Source organism: Aspergillus pseudotamarii (assembly GCF_009193445.1).
Source record: "Aspergillus pseudotamarii strain CBS 117625 unplaced genomic scaffold BDV38scaffold_5, whole genome shotgun sequence".
Classification (NCBI taxonomy): Eukaryota; Fungi; Ascomycota; class Eurotiomycetes; order Eurotiales; family Aspergillaceae; genus Aspergillus; species Aspergillus pseudotamarii.
Genome location: NW_022475019.1, coordinates 843,781 through 864,396, shown reverse-complemented (window position 1 = coordinate 864,396; position 20,616 = coordinate 843,781). Strand labels below are relative to the sequence as shown.

The 20,616-nt window shown below is 47.3% G+C and overlaps 6 protein-coding genes across 6 annotated transcripts; 3 read left to right on the top strand and 3 right to left on the bottom strand.

Moving 5' to 3' along the window:
- Positions 1-673: 673 nt before the first annotated feature.
- Positions 674-1,686, top strand: BDV38DRAFT_236402 (uncharacterized protein). Its single transcript, XM_032053459.1, has one exon. The coding sequence runs from the start codon at positions 862-864 to the stop codon at positions 1,432-1,434; it is 573 nt and encodes a 190-aa protein (XP_031918428.1). The 5' UTR covers positions 674-861; the 3' UTR covers positions 1,435-1,686.
- A 960-nt stretch (positions 1,687-2,646) lies between these two features.
- Positions 2,647-7,403, top strand: BDV38DRAFT_295147 (ABC-2 type transporter-domain-containing protein). The gene is made up of 2 exons (XM_032062653.1): positions 2,647-3,928; positions 3,990-7,403. Exons 1-2 carry the CDS (start codon positions 2,803-2,805, stop codon positions 7,196-7,198), a joined length of 4,335 nt encoding a protein of 1,444 aa, XP_031918427.1. The 5' UTR covers positions 2,647-2,802; the 3' UTR covers positions 7,199-7,403.
- A 1,378-nt stretch (positions 7,404-8,781) lies between these two features.
- Positions 8,782-10,966, bottom strand: BDV38DRAFT_268059 (uncharacterized protein; the record flags this gene model as incomplete). Its single annotated transcript, XM_032056700.1, has 4 exons — positions 8,782-9,734; positions 9,830-10,552; positions 10,658-10,685; positions 10,730-10,966. The coding sequence occupies 4 exons, from the start codon at positions 10,964-10,966 to the stop codon at positions 8,782-8,784; spliced, it is 1,941 nt and encodes a 646-aa protein (XP_031918426.1).
- Positions 10,967-11,805: 839 nt separating this feature from the next.
- BDV38DRAFT_278526 (sugar porter family MFS transporter) lies at positions 11,806-13,781 on the bottom strand (the record flags this gene model as incomplete). The annotated part of the gene is made up of 8 exons (XM_032058746.1): positions 11,806-11,912; positions 11,990-12,191; positions 12,246-12,404; positions 12,457-13,017; positions 13,092-13,221; positions 13,279-13,503; positions 13,556-13,632; positions 13,689-13,781. 8 exons carry the CDS (start codon positions 13,779-13,781, stop codon positions 11,806-11,808), a joined length of 1,554 nt encoding a protein of 517 aa, XP_031918425.1.
- Positions 13,782-14,184: 403 nt separating this feature from the next.
- BDV38DRAFT_295143 (Zn(II)2Cys6 transcription factor) lies at positions 14,185-16,480 on the bottom strand (the record flags this gene model as incomplete). Its single annotated transcript, XM_032062652.1, has 5 exons — positions 14,185-14,653; positions 14,706-15,297; positions 15,344-15,691; positions 15,933-16,375; positions 16,407-16,480. 5 exons carry the CDS (start codon positions 16,478-16,480, stop codon positions 14,185-14,187), a joined length of 1,926 nt encoding a protein of 641 aa, XP_031918424.1.
- A 276-nt stretch (positions 16,481-16,756) lies between these two features.
- Positions 16,757-17,922, top strand: BDV38DRAFT_268056 (phytanoyl-CoA dioxygenase family protein; the record flags this gene model as incomplete). The annotated part of the gene is made up of 3 exons (XM_032056699.1): positions 16,757-16,993; positions 17,056-17,832; positions 17,884-17,922. The coding sequence occupies 3 exons, from the start codon at positions 16,757-16,759 to the stop codon at positions 17,920-17,922; spliced, it is 1,053 nt and encodes a 350-aa protein (XP_031918423.1).
- Between the last annotated feature and the right edge of the window lie 2,694 nt (positions 17,923-20,616).

Here is a 20,616-nt window from a genome sequence, read left to right as displayed (position 1 = left end):
TAAGGGAAAAGGAGTGATTGCACCTACGAAGAATGACCATGAAGACCCTGACAAGACGTAAGATCGGCTCCACGATCAACACTCGGAGAGCTTTCCGAAAAAACTTCGTCCAACTTGGGAGACCAATCCCCTTTTCTCTGCACGGAAATGCCTCATAGCTCGTGGTGGGAGACACTCGCAACGTACAGGTTACGGAGTACGGATGATTGATAGGATGATCAAGTAATCCGGCCAGAACACCGAGGCCCTCATGGCTCCACCATGAAGGTTTTCTGCACTTGCGAAGTGGCGGTATTCGGCCAATTAGATATTCTAATATTGGGAAATCCCCACATACAATGTGGCTCTCTGCGGGCCCGGAAGCAGACTTACCCAACGGCGTGCATAAATATTGCACATATGACTAATGGCCGCCTATTCATCCCTATCCACGAATTATCAAACTAGCTTGTCCGATAAGCATCACTCTGAAGATGTAAGGCCGAATCACTATTGCCCCAGGATCAAAATGAACAAACGCCAAGCGTCAACGTCGTCTGCGCAAGAGCCCGCTTCCGATAATCATCCTCGCAAGCGTGTATGTAAGGCATGCGACCGATGTAGGTCAAAGAAAGCTAAGGTAAGCATGATGGAAAGCCCATTGTGCGCCGTTTCGCAACGTGCTGACCTTCACAGTGCGATGGGGAAAGCCCCTGTGGCCGTTGTACACTGGACAAGACCGGCTGTAACTATGGAGAGAGGAAATCGGGCCGTGAAAAAGTGTATCCTAGCGGGTGAGTGTGTATCAGATTGAAGGATGTTGTCTTGTGTTGTCTGTGACCTCCGTAGCTAACGAGCCTTTCGCAATACAGATATGCCGAGATGCTAGAAGAACAGCAAAAATGGCTAGTATATGCACTACAGAAACTATATCGACATATAGAACAAGGTGAAGGATGGCCTGGAGCACCTTTACGATGCGAAGATCATGGCCATCCGCTAACCCACGACATACTCTGCCATTTGGGAGTGCTTGGACAGCCAGAACATCGTCCGTTAGAAAATGAGATGGATAATGCACAGAATACAGAGTACAGGGCAAGTCCGGAATCAATCGTTACTACGTCTGAGACCACGCAAACGATACGTTTTCCATCTATCATATCGGAAGATTTTGTTGGACAGGATTCACTTGCACTGCCAACTGCAAGTTTGCCAGAACAAATCCCAAACTTCAAAACCGAATCATCAGTGCCGCAAACGCCAGCCGGGTTATTTACGCCCCATATATCTATGGCAGACGGGGGAAATATTATGCCATCGCAGGCATCACAGCATTGGCTAGATAATCCTTTTGACTTCAGTAGTACTGATTTCCTATTGGGTTACGACTACATGACTACGTCATTTGAGGATGCGTTTGCGCCAAGCGTGCCCAATATCTATGGGTTATGATTATGTATATTTAGCTAGGTTACGGAGCGCACTTGATATATTTCCACCAAATCACTTTACTTTGACTAATCGCAGACCAAGGTTTATATTTGTTCAGGCTTTGTGCTATTATGTTTGACCCCGGTCATGAATGAACATATGTTTTACAATAAAATAGGCCTTGATGTGGGCTATCGCCTTTTTCCACTTGTAGTTATCCGTGTTTCAATTTTAGATCTCTGTTCGAACATAGTGACGCAGCAGCGACAAACTAGAGAGCATTACTAACGCATTGCAAATAATATACTTCATGTATCGTTCTAGATTAGACCATGATTCAAAACTCGACTGATATCTTGTGCTTTTATGGCCAACTGGCAGTGAATAGTTGTATTCTTCCAGTGCGAGGGTGCTGTGCGCGAGGTGGAGTATGCTATCTTAACTAGCTGTACATTTTGCCATGTGTATTTTGAGGGTTTATTGACCAAATTACCTTGTGAAAGAATTCTTGTTTGAAAAGTAGATGACGATACAGTTTAATAGGCGAAGAGCTCCACGCGGGCATTGCCGAGTCGGGAGGCCGAAAAATATCGGCAGCCAAGACTAGGCCGATCAACCGCGGCAGGGCGCCACATTGTGGAGTTCTTTATCTCGTTCGAGAATATGAAACAGAAACATTACTCCGTACTCCGTACATTAGCAAGAAATGGGTAGCCCCGCATGGTATAAGTCCCATGTGGCTCCAGGACCCAGCTATGTGGCTCACGAAATCTAATGTGGCAGATCGGCTCGATCGGGATGTTTCCCGCATCCATACTCGACGAGATATAGATTTGTAGTAGTTATCTCAAACACAGTGGGGTACTTGGCCACGAATAACGAGATTCTAGAATGTCGAATATCTGGACTACGAACTATATGGAGCACAAACTCGCAAATCAGGCCGCAGCCTTTTGCGGAAGAGATACCCTCAGATCCACTTTGGCAGATATGCGTTATATTCTGCGGACTGTTAGGGACTGCTACGTCTTGGCTTTTTATCATTCACCAGCCTCTCTCTCCGGGTAGCCGGCCTGAGCATGTCTTTTACCCAGTTGGGACTATGTGGGAACACGATAATCACAAGAATATGTTTGGTGGGACTGTTCTAGCGTGTTGACAAAGGCGCACTCCCCCAAGCATTCCCACTTTTGACGGATCTGTTCTATATTTTAGGAATTATACATATACATAGCCTCTCCCACTTTTCGCTACTCCCTTTTGAGAAGAGTTCAGAGCATAGACTATACCAACATCAACTCAATGCCAATATCCCGCCGTCCTCATCTGCGTGCATGAGCCAAACTTTCTCATACCACCGTTGCTATCATCAACAACCGCACGTGCAAGATGGAATACCATCTTCACGATGAGGCCCCTCCAGCCTCAACAGCACCGACCGAATATGGAGACCAGTCTGGCGAAGAGTTCGAAGCATATAGCGAAAAGCCAACCCTGGGTGTCCCAGAAAACAACGTTCGTGAAGCCACCAGTGCCGAAACCCTTGCCGTCCACGGTAGCCCACATATCACCCCTCCTCCCGGTAGAGATGCGGAATGGAGTATGACAGACCAGGTCATTCGGAACAAAGAACGGTCAGAAGCGGCAGGCTACAAAAAGCGTGAGCTGGGCGTAACATGGCAGAACCTCACTGTTGAAGTTCTGGCAGCCGAGGCAGCAGTCAAGGAAAACCAGTTGACTCAGTATAATATCATTCAGCTCATTCAGGACTGGCGCCGGAAGCCACCTCTCAAGGCAATCTTGCAGGATAGCCATGGTTGTGTTAAACCCGGCGAAATGTTGCTGGTTTTGGGTCGGCCGGGGTCGGGCTGCACTACACTGCTTAAGATGCTTGCCAACCGACGCGAGGGATACCACTCTGTAAACGGTGATGTGTCTTTTGGAAGCATGAATTCGGAGGAAGCAGCTCATTATCGAGGTCAGATTGTCATGAATACCGAGGAAGAGCTGTTTTATCCTCGTCTAACCGTTGGCCAAACAATGGATTTTGCAACTAAACTCAAGGTCCCGGCGCATCTTCCCGCTGAGGCCAAATCAGTTAACGATTATGTTGCCGAGACAAAACAGTTTCTACTAGAATCCATGAAGATTGCACACACTGCCGACACAAAGGTCGGCAATGAATTCGTCCGCGGTGTTTCAGGTGGTGAGAGAAAAAGAGTTTCTATCATCGAATGCATGGCCACGAATGGCTCTGTTTTCACCTGGGACAACAGCACTAGAGGCCTTGATGCAAGCACAGCCTTGGAGTGGGCGAAAGCCCTGAGAGCAATGACCAATGTGATGGGTCTTTCCACTATCGTGACCCTCTACCAGGCTGGAAACGGTATCTACAACCTTTTCGATAAGGTTTTAGTGCTGGACGAGGGAAAACAGATCTACTATGGCCCAGCTGCCTCTGCCAAACCCTTCATGGAGGATCTGGGCTTTGTGTACTCCGACGGCGCCAATGTTGGTATGCGGGTCATTTTCCTCAGAAACTGTATGTCTTGGCTCTATACTGATCGAACTTTCAGGTGACTATTTGACCGGTGTGACTGTCCCGACCGAGCGAAAGATCCGACCCGGATTTGAGAACCGATTCCCAAAGAATGCTGAGGCGATTCTGGCAGAATACCAGCGATCCACGTTGTACCAGACTATGACGAGGGAGTATGACTATCCTCGTTCTGACGCTGCCCGTCAGCGGACGGAAGACTTCAAGGAGTCCGTGGCCTGGGAAAAGGCAAAGCACCTTCCCAATAGTAGCACGCTCACCGTTGGCTTTTGGGATCAGCTCATCGCTTGTACGATTCGCCAATATCAGATTCTGTGGGGTGAGAAGTCTACCTTCCTCATAAAACAGGTACTATCGGTCGTTATGGCTCTCATCGCTGGATCCTGCTTCTACAACTCCCCTGACACAACCGCTGGTTTATTCACAAAGGGTGGTGCCGTCTTCTTTGCCCTCTTGTACAACTGTATCGTTGCCATGTCCGAAGTCACCGAATCATTTAAGGGCCGTCCTGTGCTGGTTAAGCACAAGTCCTTCGCCATGTATCACCCGTCCGCCTTCTGCCTTGCGCAGATTACCGCTGATCTTCCCGTTCTTCTGGTTCAATGCACGCTATTCGCCATTGTGATTTACTGGATGACGGGTTTGAAACATACTGCAGCCGCCTTCTTCACCTTCTGGGCCATTCTATTTACCACCACCTTGTGCATTACAGCCCTGTTCCGATGTATTGGCGCTGGCTTTAGTACTTTCGAGGCTGCGTCGAAGATCTCGGGAACCGCTGTCAAGGGCATTGTCATGTATGCCGGTTACATGATCCCCAAAGGACACATCAAGAACTGGTTCCTTGAGTTGTACTATACGAACCCATTTGCCTACGCGTTCCAAGCAGCGCTATCGAACGAATTCCACGGGCAAACTATCCCCTGTGTCGGGAATAACCTTGTGCCCAGTGGACCGGGATACGAAAATGTCAGCTCTACGAATAAGGCCTGTACAGGTGTGGGAGGTGCTCTTCGTGGTGCCAATTACGTCACTGGCGATCAGTACCTCCTTTCCCTCCATTATAAGCATTCGCAAATGTGGCGCAACTATGGCGTCCTCTGGGGATGGTGGGGATTCTTCGCCGTGGTGACAATTATTTGTACTTCTTTCTGGAAGGGTGGGGCCGGGGCTGGGGCGTCTCTCCTTATACCTCGGGAGAAGCTCAAGGCCCACCGTGCCCATCTGGATGCAGAGGCGCAGAGGGAGAAAGATCCCGCGCGCGAGAAGGGCTCTGGTGATGCGCTGACCTCTGTTGATGAGGGGAATCTGACACACAATACGTCTATATTCACATGGAAAAACCTTACATACACGGTTAATACCCCCACTGGCGAAAGGGTTCTACTGGACAATATCCATGGATGGGTTAAGCCTGGTATGTTAGGTGCCTTGATGGGGTCTTCCGGTGCAGGCAAAACGACATTGCTTGACGTTCTTGCTCAGCGCAAAACCGAAGGCACAATCAAGGGTTCAGTTCTGGTTGATGGCCGTGAGCTGCCTGTTTCATTCCAAAGAATGGCAGGCTACTGCGAGCAATTGGATGTCCATGAGCCATTCGCAACCGTCCGAGAGGCATTGGAATTTTCTGCACTACTAAGGCAATCTAGAGATACCCCTAGGGAAGAAAAGCTCAAGTACGTAGAGACAATTATTGACCTACTTGAGCTTCACGATCTGGCAGATACTCTGATTGGAACAGTCGGCAATGGACTTAGTGTTGAACAGAGAAAGCGGGTTACTATCGGAGTGGAGCTGGTATCGAAGCCTAGTATCCTAATCTTCTTGGACGAACCTACATCTGGTTTGGATGGACAATCGGCCTACAACACAGTCAGGTTCCTTCGGAAACTTGCAGACGTCGGTCAAGCTGTGCTCGTGACAATTCATCAGCCTTCAGCCCAGCTTTTCGCTCAATTCGATACTCTACTCCTCCTTGCCAGGGGCGGAAAGACCGTGTACTTCGGCGATATTGGTGACAACGGTGCAGCAATCAAACAATACTTTGGCAAGTACGGTGCTTGTTGTCCAATTGAGGCGAACCCTGCTGAGTTTATGATTGATGTGGTGACTGGAGGTATCGAAGAGGTGAAAGATAAAGACTGGCACCAGATCTGGCTTGAGTCCCCTGAACACGAACGTATGATGGTCGAGCTTGATCATTTAATTGCTGACGCCGCTGCGAAACCCCCTGGAACTCATGACGATGGCTATGAGTTCTCGATGCCCTTGTGGGACCAAGTCAAGATTGTTACGCATCGCATGAATGTTGCCATGTTCCGGAACACCAACTACGTTAATAACAAGTTCTCATTACACATTATTTCGGCGCTGCTCAACGGATTTTCCTTCTGGCACACTGGCCCCAGTGTGTCAGCTCTACAATTGAAGATGTTCACAATCTTTAACTTTGTATTCGTTGCACCTGGTGTTATTAACCAACTTCAGCCGTTGTTCATACAACGCCGTGATATCTACGATGCTCGTGAAAAGAAGTCTAAGATGTACTCATGGGTTGCCTTCGTTACCGGATTGATTGTGTCCGAATTTCCTTATCTTTGCGTCTGTGCCGTTCTCTATTTTGCCTGCTGGTATTACTGTGTGAGACTGCCTTGGGACTCTAACCGATCCGGAGCCACGTTCTTTATCATGCTCATCTATGAATTCATCTATACCGGTATCGGCCAGTTCGTTGCAGCCTACGCGCCAAATCCGACCTTTGCCGCGCTTGTCAACCCTCTCATCATCAGTACACTCACGTTGATGTGTGGCATCTTCGTGCCCTACACCCAATTAACCGTATTCTGGAGATACTGGATGTACTACCTGAACCCGTTCAACTACGTGACCTCCGGCATGTTGGTATTCGGCATCTGGGGTGCCAAGGTGACTTGCAACGAGGACGAATTTGCGGTCTTTGACCCAGTTAATGGCACCTGCGGCGATTATCTTGCCGACTATATGGCCGGCAGCGGGTGGAGAATCAACTTGACCAACCCCGATGCGACCTCAGGGTGCAGGGTCTGCGAGTACCGCAGTGGTAGTGACTTCCTGACTACCCTCAATATCAACCACTATTACTACGGCTGGAGAGACGCCGGTATTTGCGTTATCTTCGCGATCAGTGGATACGCTTTGGTTTTCGCCTTGATGAAGCTGAGGACCAAGGCTTCGAAGAAGGCTGAATAGATGTTCCGCTACTTCGTCAAGTTTATCAATGCTTCTTATACGCATCATTACCTTCTTCATTACCAGTTCCCGTGCACGAGAATGCTTGTATATACACACTGGAGAAAGTGGCTTTTCTCCGTGAAGTACAGGCCCTACTTTCCAAACGCAGTGTAGTACTGCTTCCATTTCCCTTCCCTTGTTTCTATTCAATTTTTAAGGATTGCATATAGAATTACTTTACCCTCCGCTTGCCCTCCTTTGTTTTCTTTTTCCTTTTCTTTCAGGACTTGGATATTTTCCCTGTCTTTGTACGGATCCTTACATTCTTGCCTGGCACAGCGTGAATATTTCCTATGATAGAGTGATAGACATACCTTGCACTTTACCTCAGCATTTGCTAGAATAGATTACAATAGACTATATAATAATTCTCAACATTTGTATACGAATGCGAACTTCCCTTTATATACGAATTAATACACCAGCTCAAGCCAGCGATTCCAGCCGCACCCACAAGAGTCAAATAATCACATACCCTCTGGATTGATCAGAAGCTAAATGCAAACTGATTAAGGATGGGTTCTTACCACGAAAGCAAATATACGCTAATCACGCCTTTATCCACGGGACTAGTATAAGCCTAGGCCAAGCCCCCCAAGCTCGGGTAGGTTCTCCACTATTTAACCAGATCCCTGATCCCTACTAAAGGCCTCATACTAGCGCCGTGCATTAGCGTCTGTGATTTGCCATGCATGTAGTCGCCTCATCTCCGAGGAAATAAAGCTTTGTCTGTAGCGTCGGACCAGGTGTGGGGAGTACATTGTAATGACATCCTATCATGCGTATGATAGTATGTGGTAATTCTGGTACAATTGTGCGGCCTGCGATGATATTGGAGAGTTTACGGGATTTGACAGAAGAGGATCAGTTAGATTAGATATTCTGAATTTGCATTGCATACGAGGGGAGGAAGATAATCGATTACTATCAGACTATGGTGATGCAGTATTTCTCCTTTCCTGGGAACCTTCCGAAGTACACCAAGGACCCTCTTGTAGTAATTTGTGTGAAGTGGTCGGATTAGGGTTGAATACGCCCGGGTGGGTTCTTCACTTGCTGTCACATAATCACCGTCTGTGTCCCTTTTCCCAAAGATAGATGATCCAATATGAGAAGGCCATATTGATATGGGTATCTCTAAAATCAAGATACACAGGTCACGGAACGATGCTAGATATGTCCTCTAGTTTACTCTGAGGTTAAATGATCTAACTACGGAGGCGTAGATCTGTCGGCGGTGGTCTTCATGCACTTTGGCGAGTTGTGTCATTGTCCTATCTTGCCATGATAGGGAAGTTCCACAATTGAGCCACTGTGAGCTTCTCCACTTTCTAGCTAAGCTGGAGCTACCTTAGTCCGCCGCAATAAGCGATGTAGAGAGAGGAAGATAGATACCATCATGGCTGTATGAATCTGGGCACATAAGTACCAACTGGAAGCTCATCATGACCGACGAAATATGTTATCAGGCCACAATCTGCAAAGGAGAGGTTTAAATTCTCTTTGAGCCCCATTTCCACAGAAAATGAACAGTTACTGACCTAAGTTCCCTTCCCCGTAGGAATATTAAATAAAACCACCGCATCACCACCACGATACGCCCTATCTACCCTAAAATACCCTATCCGATCGAACTGAATAATGTCATCCTCAGCAAGCCGTGAGACATTACAATCCGCCCAAGCCTCTGTGCAGCGTTCGCTTGGAATTGTTAGGCAAGACGTCAGGTCGTCATCTTTCTCAAGCTTATCTTTCATAAGCAAATGGTTGAAGGTGTACAACTTAGCCGGGATCAAGTTTCCTGCTTCTTTGGCTAACCATGTAATTTTCTTGTCGGTCGTTTTGACATCCGATGTCAGGTCTAGTCTCAGTCGTAAAGAAGATATTTTCCCGGTCTGTGAGCTTGTACCGATCTTGTCGATAACAGCGTTGCCCCAGTTCATCAAGGTGATCCTCTCGTTCTCCTCGAATAGACGGGCATCGGCTTGGCCGATCAGGATCTCTTTGTTAAAAACGACAGTTTTTGTCCCTAAAGAACGGTTCTTATGTCTTAGCTTTTCAGCAGACATCGACATCTCAATCCCGTCAACGAGAGCAGTTACAGCCTCCACCTTAGGTATCGCAGTGTAGCGCGCGGCAACAGGATCAATATGCTTCTTGTTCATAGCCCAGAATCTCGTCCAATCCATATTGACAATATTCTGACTCGGGCCCTGCTCCAATATGAACTCCCGAAGAGCCGCAATGGTACAGCCCCTCCTGCGAATGCCACGAACAGTTGGCATTCGCGGATCATCCCAGCCCCAGACAACACCGCTGTCAACAATTGCAGTAAGTTTCCGCTTGGATAGGACTGTCCGGACGAAACTCAGCCTGGAAAAGTCCCAGATATCGACTTTCCGGAGACCGAGTGCCTCCTGCATCCAACGATACTGTGCATTTCGGTCGCGATATTCATTTGTTCGTAGGGCGTGTGTTACTTGCTCGATTGAGTCTAGAAATGGAGCACAGAAGTCATAGGTGGGGTATAGTCATAGGTGGGGTATATCTTCCATGATGTCCCAGTCCGATGATGGGATACGTGGTTACAACGGTAGATAACCGGGTCTCGGAGAGCTTTGTTTGGATTGTCGGTAGATATCTTCGCCCGGATACACCATTTGAGGCCTTGTGGAGAACCAGATTTCATTTCCTCGAAGCGGAAAAGGCTTTCTTCTATACTCATGTTGCGACACGTGCTGGGAATGCCTTTCATTCTTTGGTCCTGCATGACTTCTTTGGTGGTGTTGTCTGCGTAGGCCTTCCTCGACTGGATCATCTCCCTACACGCCTCGTACATCTGTCGAAAATAGTCGCTGGAGTACGTAACGCGATCTGGCGAGATACCAAGAAGAGAGAGGTCATGGATGATTGCGTCCATGAATTCCTGGCTTTCCTTGGAGGGGTTCGTGTCATCGAAGCGGCAGATTAGGAGACCTCTGGCATTTCCGTGCTGATGAGCAAAGTAATCATTCAAGAGCGCTGCTTTGGCGTGTCCAATGTGTAGGTATCCAGAAGGCTCTGGAGGAAACCGACACACAATGCCATTTTCGACATTCTTTAACCCGATATTGTAGTTCGCGCCTGATGCCTTCTTCACTTGCGTCTGGCTGTTGAACTCGTCTACCGCCTTAATTACCCATGGGCTGCGACTCTCGACAAAGTTAAACCACCGATTTACGTTGGGACTCTTTCGCCGAAGTCCCACAATTACCCTGTTTCCACGGAGTGCACCCCAAATAGCGACGTCTGCCAGGGTGATAGAGTACCCGACTATATACGAGCGAAGGGTCATGTGTGATTCGAGTCCAGTGATAGCGGTTCGTAAAGACAAGATGTCAACGATAGTCAGTTGAGAACTTCATTTAATCCACTTACTGATCTGTGTCAAGCGATCAGATGAATGCTATGACAATTTCTGCACAATTACTTCCGTAAACAGGGGCCTACCTCGCGCTGGTTCGTTTGACAACCAGGCAGAATATCATGGAAGTAGTCGAGAATATCATCTCCAGCGAGGGGGCGTCCATTAAGAGTAACGAGCTCCACGGGGCCACTAGTTAATAAGTCTACATTCTCGTAAGTCACGTCCAGTGGAATCCCGTGGCCCCTCGCGTATGCTGCAGCCAAAACAGCAGGGAGAGTGAGAGCAGGATTTGCCCTCGAGGCGACGGTAAGGGTTGCCATCACTGTCACAGTTGGATTATCTTGATAGGATAGATAGGACAGTGCGAAATGAGCTGAATAAATAACTGTGGCCATTGTTGTGACTCAATAGCCGCCGCGATGAGTGCACGTGAGCTAACCCCAGTCGATGGTGCGGGGTGTACTGCCCTAACCCGGAAGACTCGATAGCGATATATACTAAGCACCACTTTCACAATGTCCTATTCTTGGACTCGAAGAAGAATATGCGCTTGCACTGCCGTGAGGTGTGGCCTGTGGATGAAGTCCATGAGTGCAAGATTGAGCCACTGAGCCTGTAATGAGCTACTAAGACTGCTACGTAGTGCACTCCGTAAAGTACCTGATCCGGTACACCTAAGTTCACTTACTTATTTGAACCTGCTAGGTAGCTTTCTAGCCTACCACGTTGCATGATTACTGTGTACCTTTAACGCGGATGGCGCCGAGAACCGCCGGGGCTTCATACAGTGTTTCATCAGCAAGTAAATGTAGATGGCCAGTCACTCATGAACCGGGAGCTAGACCCCTTGATATAACTGGTTCTCTTCGGTATATTCATCAAAGGTCCGCCCGGGGTTTTTATCCTCAGAGGATCGTCTTTGTATCATTTCCCATAGATATTGTTACGTTCTATCATGCCTCGAGAATATTCCATAGTTGAGTGGAAAAAATCACCTGGAAATCAAATTTGATTTTTGTGGCCCTATGGTGCGACTACTGAAGAATACCTACTACTTTGCGCCGAGCTCGTTCAACTGAATTGATATTTAGACTACCTCCGTATTCTTGTCTACCAAATTCAAGCAAGGATACACGTGCCCTAAAAGTACACAAACATCTTACTCTGGCGCCTTACCGGCCAAGTAATGAACATCGCGCGTCGGCATAAACTTGCCACGCACGGTATCCCGCTCAAAAAGCTCGTCCATAAATTCCAACGATAGCCCTAATTATAAGATCGTCCATGATTAGTCCCGTTTTTTTCTGAGTTTTAAAAGTAAGTCAACGCAACCATAACCATACCTTTAGTTTCCGGCACAAAGAACCATGTATATATAACCATCACGAAACAAAAGCTCCCATACACAAAATAAGTCCCGTACCCATTTTTCCCCAATGTCGCAAACATCGTCGGCGTGGATTTGGCAACAACAAAATTAAAGAACCACTGCGAGGCTGTAGCCATGCCCATGTTGAGGGCCCGAAGGCGTGCCGGGGGAATTTCCTAGCCCCGTCTTTTAGCAGAAGCATATACTACAGGGAGACGCGTAAGACTTACTGCGCAATAAGACCATACCACTGGCCCCCATCCAAATTGATATACGGCGGCAAAGAGATATATGGCGATTAGGGCGATGTATCCTTGAGGTGTGATGGGGGCGTTTTCCGATATCGTATCAAATCGGACGTAAAACCCGACATAAAATAGCATGATGCCCTATGCCCGGCTATAAATAGATTGTTCGACAACATGACACGACATTGCATACCTGAACAATCCCTGTCCATAACAACGATCTTCTGCGTCCGAGTGTATCCGATACGAAAACGATAAAGATGCCACAGGCTATAAACTTGACGATGCCGTATATCCCCGTCGCAAACAGACCCACCGACGAGGATGATAGGCCGACACTGGCGAAGATGGTGGGCGAATAGTATGTCATGGCATTGGTCCCCGTCATGTTGCTCCACATCATGAGGGTAATGCATAGGATTGATCGCCGGCGGTAGGACTTCTTCGAAAACGATTCTTTTAACAGAGACCAGGTCGATGATTCCGAGTGCTGGGACTCCTCTTCCAGTTGAAGCCGCAGGTTGTTCAACTCCTCTATCACATATGGATGGTCTTCGGGTAACCCCCGGAGTGTGGCGAGGACGCGTGGTGCTCTCTCCGGTCGCTTCATCGCGAGGTACCGAGGTGACTCGTTTGCAAGAAGCATACCGACCAGAAGGATCACGGCGGGAAATGCTTGAAGTGAAAGAGGAATGATGAATTGCTCCTTTCCCGTTAAGTGACGTTCACAGCCGTAGTTGATCCAGAACGCTAGCTGTAGTATACCCTTGTTAGATATATCCAACTGATCGAAAACATCGAGATCTATATCATAAAATCTAAACCTACCGTGAGACCGAAAACTAGAGTTAATTGATAGAACCCCGTGAGTAACCCACGGATGCCTCGTGGTGCGTTTTCCGCAATATATATTGGACACACAGAAGATGCTATGCCGATGGAGACACCCCCGATGAAGCTATAGACCATGTCCATCTTAGTTAATGAGAAACTTTCAATAAACGAATTCACTTACCGTCCTGCATACAAGACGCCAATGATGCCACTAGCGCCAGCTTGCAAAGCAACACCGACGAACAGTATCAATGCCGAGAGTATTAGTGATAAGCGTCGTCCAATGGCATTTGCAACGTATGTGGACACGAGTGCACCCAGAAAAGACCCTGCCTGAATGACCGAAACGATGTTCGACTCGAGGTTTGCTAGAACAGTGTCTTCTTTTCCTACTAGCTCATACTGTCTTTCATTCGGTTAGCCTTGTGCAGGTGGTTACATCGGGCAGAAGGACTCACTCTTTGAAGGAGTTCATGGTAAGAACACCTCCAATGACACCCATATCAAACCCAAAAAGCATAGACGCTCCACATGCCTAGATGCCATCAGTTTCTATGGGCATATACTACACAAAGGGGATGTTGGGCACACCGAAAGGCTGATTAGGACTACCCGGAAATTGTATATCTCCGGGGGATCCGACTTGACGGTATCATTGCGAATAATTCTCTGAAGGAGTGTCATTTGAAAGATAGGCCTCTATCTTATAGAGTTCTAATGCTATAGAATCTTTGATAACTGGAGGCCCCTTTAAGTATCAATGGAGACGCGGTATGTATATCTACGCCAAGAGTACGGCTGTAGACGGCCATTGTGAAAGTTTGCCTCGTTTCTCTGACTAGCCAGCCAAATGAACATTGGGATAGCTTGGACAGAATGAACTCTCCGCATTCCCAACGATGAGTAGAGAAAGCAAGTACTGATGATGCGGGGTCACACTATTCCTGAAATAGAATCCGGGGTAGGCACGGCCACGCACGATTTTGCGGGGAATTAGCGTCGGCTATAGATATCAATTCCATCATTGCTACTATTACCATTAGTAACTATTCCGTGTTCCCATGATTATCAAATAAAGTACTATCAATTACAAATCCATCAAAAGCTGCCCCACGCCATGGTTATCTAAGTCAGGGAATCCGCCGCGAAGAAACGGTAAGTTGGATAAGAAAGTGTCAGGGCATTCCAAACCTTCAGTTGGCTCCAGGAACGATAATACCTGTTGGGTGGAGAACTCAACCTGGAAAGGGCCTGTACTATCCGTCGCGGACGTATTTGTAAATTCGTCGAGGTCTATGGGGCTCGGCAGCGGGTGTTGCGCCGAGTACCTCGACTGAACAAACTCGTCTCCTATCTCAGGTGTGGTTTGTCCCTGGAACCACAGACCTGTGAGCAACTTGCTGTATCTGGAGGCGATGTGTGATGTGCTTGTAGCGGCACTTTTGAGCATGGCGATGAATTGGCGAACTAGTGTCGTACAGGTCTGTTGTTCCTCCAAACTTAAAGCCCCAACAGTCAGCGCCTTAAAGAGGAAGACTGAAGCATGTATTTCGTATCTATAGACTGATTAGCATTATCTCACGGTAGCAGTAGATGCATTAGACGTACAGATAGAACCGGATAGGAATATATCTAAGGTGCTTTGTGGGGTTCAACCGGTCCATAAGATACTTGAGCACGCTTTTGGCTGCATCAATAGCAATATAGATATGTCTACCATCAGCGCTCGCCATGACGCTATAGGGGAAGTACGAGGTCTTTCCACTATCAGATCCAGCAGAACCTTTGGGTGTTCGGTAAAGAACCGCCTGGAAAGCAAACGCGTTGATGTAAAGACGAAGATACTCGAACTGGAGACACAGGAGACCCGTTAGGTGAGGAGGTAGATCGACATTGACCCAGGCCTCTTTCCACATGGCTAGTGCCTTGGAGCTATCATCGAGATATTTGGTGTAGTCGCCCATGAGCATAAGCTGTACAGTGCGAGTTTTAGATGCGTACAGGATATCATGGATATTCCCAAAAATAGTAGTTAACTCAACTTGAGCCTGGACAAAACTTGCATAATCCACCCCATTTGCCTTTTGGGGTCGTAGATAGGGGTAGTCTTCGATCGTGAACCGAGTAGATAATCCAGGTCCGCGACACCAGAATGCTTGTCCCATCTGTATAGAAATCTGACGATCGGCAAGGTACGTAACTAGATATGTTAGCTTGGAATAATGGAATATGGAGATCCTTCTTACAAATCCATGCCAGTCTATTGCGATGATAGTCCAACTTATCCTCATCCTTGGATTCACCTCGGAAGGAGTACCTTTCCAGATGTAGCAAATAAGCTTGGCGGACCGCCAGCCCAATGAGATTCCATGAAACACTATCTTCTGCAGTCACTCGAACTTGGTGCGATGAACCGTTGTTGGCTGCAGCATCCCTTGCGCATTCCTCGGCACTGATATGTGGAACCCACTCGGCCAAGAGCAGCAGTCCTTCCACGGAGCCAACATGCCGAACACTGACAGTACCTAACACCACTCGCAGGATTAGCTTTTCCATGTACTGCGATATTCTTGCATGCAACCCTTCTAGTCCCACTCGGTCCGTTGTTGCGATGGTCAATACAGCCGTTAAAAGAAATGTCTCCTTTGCCCACGATTGAGTGATATTATCTAGAGGCAAAAGATGGCCGGGCACAATTGGAAGATATGGATGGAAGTTTTGGATATAGCTGGTCAAAACGTTAGTCTGGAGTGGGCGCTGTTGGATGTACTACGTACTATTGAAGCAAAGGCTCCAGCAATAGAATATCCACGATGCCACTCTGAATAAGTTCACTGGTGAGGAGACTCGGAGAGTCCTTTGGTGAATGAGTTAAAGGGCCACCATGGGCATTACTCTCTTCTCTCGCAGACATCTGATTAGTGTGGACTTGAGACATTGACTTTTTTCTCTTTTCCGCATTTCTTTCTGTTGAAGCCGTCTGTGCGAGAATCTGAAGAGCCTCGAGCGGATTTTGAATACCCCCAAGATTGTGGTCTGCTACCGCAGTCTCTGTATTGGCCGAATCTACACCTCTGGGTTCAATGGTGTGCTCCGAGCGATCGCATTCTCGAAGCTCCTCCACTCTCTGTTTCTGGGATTTGCGGACACGAAACCGAGAGTAATCACCACCTCGTCGCGAAGTTGCAATAACACATCTATGTCCCTCGGAAAAGCACTTTGAACAGGGATAATAATTATATTCGTTGGTGTATTGTCTAACTCCGTTAGGCGGCAATCTTAAGGTGGCATGCCTTATGGGACACTTACAGATCACATTTCGTTTTCCGCTGCCTGCAGCGGATGCAAGCTCGGTAGAGACGTTCCCCTTTACTTTTCGTCATAATTAAGCTTGATGATTCGACCTCAGTAGTTCATAGTGATGTGGAAAATGAGTGCGGGGAAGAAATGATTCTGGTCCATCGGCTATAGAAACTGGCGCACGGCTGTAGTTCGGCTATAGACGGGAACGGCATCTGATTGGTTGAGCGTGGGGTCTTCTTTGACATGCTCAAGTTATAAGAACGACATATTCTCTACACCTAGGTCAGTTGTTTTGTAGATTTAGGCTAGCTATCAATTCCCATTGCTTCAATAGATCACTACAGAGACACCTCCAAATGGCTACGATTGTTGAATCTGAGGTCTTAACCTCTGCATCCACCACAGAGCAGCAGCAAGCTCTCCCCAAAGACGATATATACGGCAAATACTATCCCACAGACCCGAAGAACCTCAGCTTAGAGTCCAATTTTGGTCCTATGGACCCAGAAAGAATTGGCTATTTGCAGCCAACTTCGAAGGATACCCCGCTGGAAGTCATGCGGGAGCGATTTAACCGTGATGGCTATCTTCTGGTAAGTCTATTCTAGCCATAGTCCAACTTTAACCATTCTAACACACTATCGACTCAACATAGGTAAAAGCTCTTCTCCCCAAAAAGTCCGTCCTCAAATGCCGCCGCGAATACTTTGAGTATATGTCCCCATCCGGCCTCCTCAAGCCCGGCACGGACACCGTCGAAGGAATCTTCAGCGAAAAGGACAGCCGCAAGTACCTCCCACCAGGGAACCTCCGCCGGCTTTTCGGACTCAAGGATGACGAAGAATCGGAAAGATACCTAGAGCTCATGATCAGCGCACATGAAGCTCAATTCTACCTCGATTTCTGTAAGATAGAAGAGCTCAGAGCATTTATCCGGCGGTTCGCAGGATGGGAGCACATTACCATGTTACAACGGACACTATTGAGAGCATTTGTTCCAGATAGTGAACTCACACCCGTCCACTTCGATCAGATGTATCTCCGTGCCGGGCCACCGACTAGTCTTACAGCGTGGGTGCCTATTGGGGATATCTCTCTTGAAGGTGGTGGGTTGATGTATCTCCAAGGTTCGACTGATATTGGACAGAAGACGGAAGAAGACTTTAGACGAAACGCTGGTAACCTAACTGATGAAGAACGTGTGTCTGCTTTCAATAAGAATATGAATGACGGTGGTTTCTTGAGTCGAGATACGGTTGAGTACGGACAGAAGGTTAATCGAAAGTGGCTGATTGGGGAGTATGAGGTTGGGGATGTTATCTTCCATAATCCCTGGATGGTCCACGCTAGTTGCAAGAACAAAGATCCCGAAAGACGGATTCGATTAGCAACTGATTTGAGATTTGTGGACTCTACGAAGCCGTATGATAAGGTAGGCTCTTTTTTGACCAAGCTTACGGGACATTGCTAATGTTAGCTTTAGCGTTGGATGAAGGTCTTTCGACCACTAGATGGGCTTTGATGATGCCCATGTTCTCTTTGAAGTTGCACAATGTGTACCGTTGGAATTTTTGAGGGATAGCTGCTATGTAACATGAATGGTATTATTTTTCGCGTCCAGTTAAAATGTAGTAGCACTTATGGCGACAATGTATGGTGTCGTGATATCGATATAATTAGTAAAGTCCAGTGCCACCATAACAGATGTTGCACACACAGGTGAGGCATTACAGCATGGTCATGCTTTCGAATCCAGGAGGGTTATATGGAATGGTCAAAGTGTAGTTTGGGATTATCACTAAATCAGCATCAGCTGACTGGGGCTTCAACTTTTGGTCGATCCATCACTGTGCTCACCTGGCCAGTATTGAACCCTAAGTGAACCCTAGCACTTGCTTTTAGAAATGCATCCATTCTAAGATATCTAGCCTGGTCATAACCAGGTAAATAACGACAAAAGATCGGATTCATTAGTCAAAGTCGTAAGCAAGGAGAACGATACTCTGCCAAAAGCGATCGGGCTATGCTCCACAAACCACCAAGGGCACCCGAGCATGTTATTCTGCCACCCAGGAGTTCACGCGTAGTACCATATCTTCGATCATAGCTTAAAGCGTTTACATGTTGGTCCTATCTCCATACAGTGTTACCACTGCTGTCGTAGTCGCACCTTACGGTGGCATACAATTCATATTTAGTCTGGTCCTTTTCCTCCTGCAGTAATACTGACCATTCATGGTGGGCTAAGAGACGTATTACGTAGTATGATAATGGAGCAGGGACATGCCAACAGGAGCGGGTTCTTTGTCACGCTCATAAGTACTTGCTGTTACGCATGAGGCGTCTGTGAGATCGTTGAGGGCCTTCCGCAGATGACGCCTGTAATACAGCAAGTCATAGAGGGCTTTGTGAGAGGAGTGGTGGGCTACCCTTGAAAATGAGGACCGTTGTGTTTCAATTTCACCTGGGTTGCGCGAAGGCAGCTACGTTGAATGGCATCTGTTCCACTGAGTATGAAGTAATCAGGTTAGCACACGTAAGCATCTGTTGGTGAGTCAATTGTTTACTATACTAGCTTTCTAGTTATATCTAGGTCTATTGATGAACGTTGTGGCATCACATCCTTGCGAGTATATCTCTGAGAATAGACCTAGTGCGTATTGATGTCCTAGTATGTTTCTTATGTACCGGAATTTGGAATAAACGTATGCAATATGAGCTAATTTGAATATATCACCATAGCCGCAAATATGTTATTAAAACGCGGAACGGCCCTGGCTTGGGCGTTGGCTACGCCACTAACATCTGCACAACCTACCCTGTATGTTACCGAGCATGAAAACTGCATATGTCAGCCCATGCACCTTGGTAGGTAGCATGCTGCTAATGATTCGGCTGTGTGGAACTCTATTCGTCAGGAGTGAATCCTATGAGGAAACTGGTCAGCCTTCTGGGCGTGATTTCATTAGTGAACGAAACTTTATTAGAAAGGGAATAGAGTGTCTACCGGTTCATGAATGGATTTTCAAGAAGCCCTATCGTACTTGAACTAGGACATGCTCATTCTAGACCGCTCTGTGGTGGCTTAGGGTCCATCGGGCTTGTTGGGACTAGGATAGGGGATTTACTGGGGCGAATTAGTTCACCGAATGAGATGTCTCTTAGCCACAGCTAGAAAATATGGTATTCCCGATGCTCTATAGATTTCTGACTCTGGGTGAAAGTAAAATTAATACGACACTTTCGTGGACGTTGATTGCGGATGTTTCATTTTCAGCCCCCATAGGCAACAGGCATCGTGTACTATGCTCAGCAGTGAGATTAGGCTTCCTTGGCCTGGCTATGATTAAATCCAGTTTGCTTTAATCACCAACGGGGCTGTTCCATTTTGGATATGGGACGCCGATAGCAAGTGGTGGGAAACCACGACTACCCTGTCTTGTGTCGTCCGCAAATGCCGCGTAAGTAGCAGAGTATTCCGCGACGATCGATAATACATTCCTTGACACCACAGGCACTGGTACAGCTAGAGTCCACTTACGTTAATCAATCATAGTCTGAAGTTGCCATATAAGCTTTTGGACCATAAGGTCAAAACTAGCCTAGCTGACCATCAAAACTGACATCAAGGCAAGCGTCTTCCCCGCTACGTCCTCTCTACGTGGATCAGCGATATGATAGCTGAAGTGGTCACGTTATACGAATGTAAGCTAATTCTACAATAGCTTATTATAGCTAGTACCACCACCTGCGGCTAATATACGTGCCCCCGAACCCTATACGACGTCACGATGCAAGGGAGCCGATAGATTGCTGAGCCGCAGGAATGCCAAGAGTCCTCCCAAAGTATTGGATTAAATGTGCATTGGATTAAATGTGCATCTGTGTAACGTGACACATCTACACCATGCCGTGGATACTTCTGTCTTGTATGTTGACATTCTCAACTACGACATAGCAGTGGCTAGATCGGGCGTTTCATGCAGCTTTATGCGAGCTATCCTCTCTAGTCGACGTGTATGAGCTCATGGTTCTTTCTTCGGTTAGTCCGCCTCGTAACTTCGAGTGACTCGTATACGCCAGCACTTATTTTTGGCCAATGTTACTGGTTCTATGTTGGTTTACTACTGATGGGCATCGATGTCTCAGCCACCATGGTTAAAGAGGATATTGATTGGATAGCATTCCGTATAATATGAGAAGCCACATGAGGGAA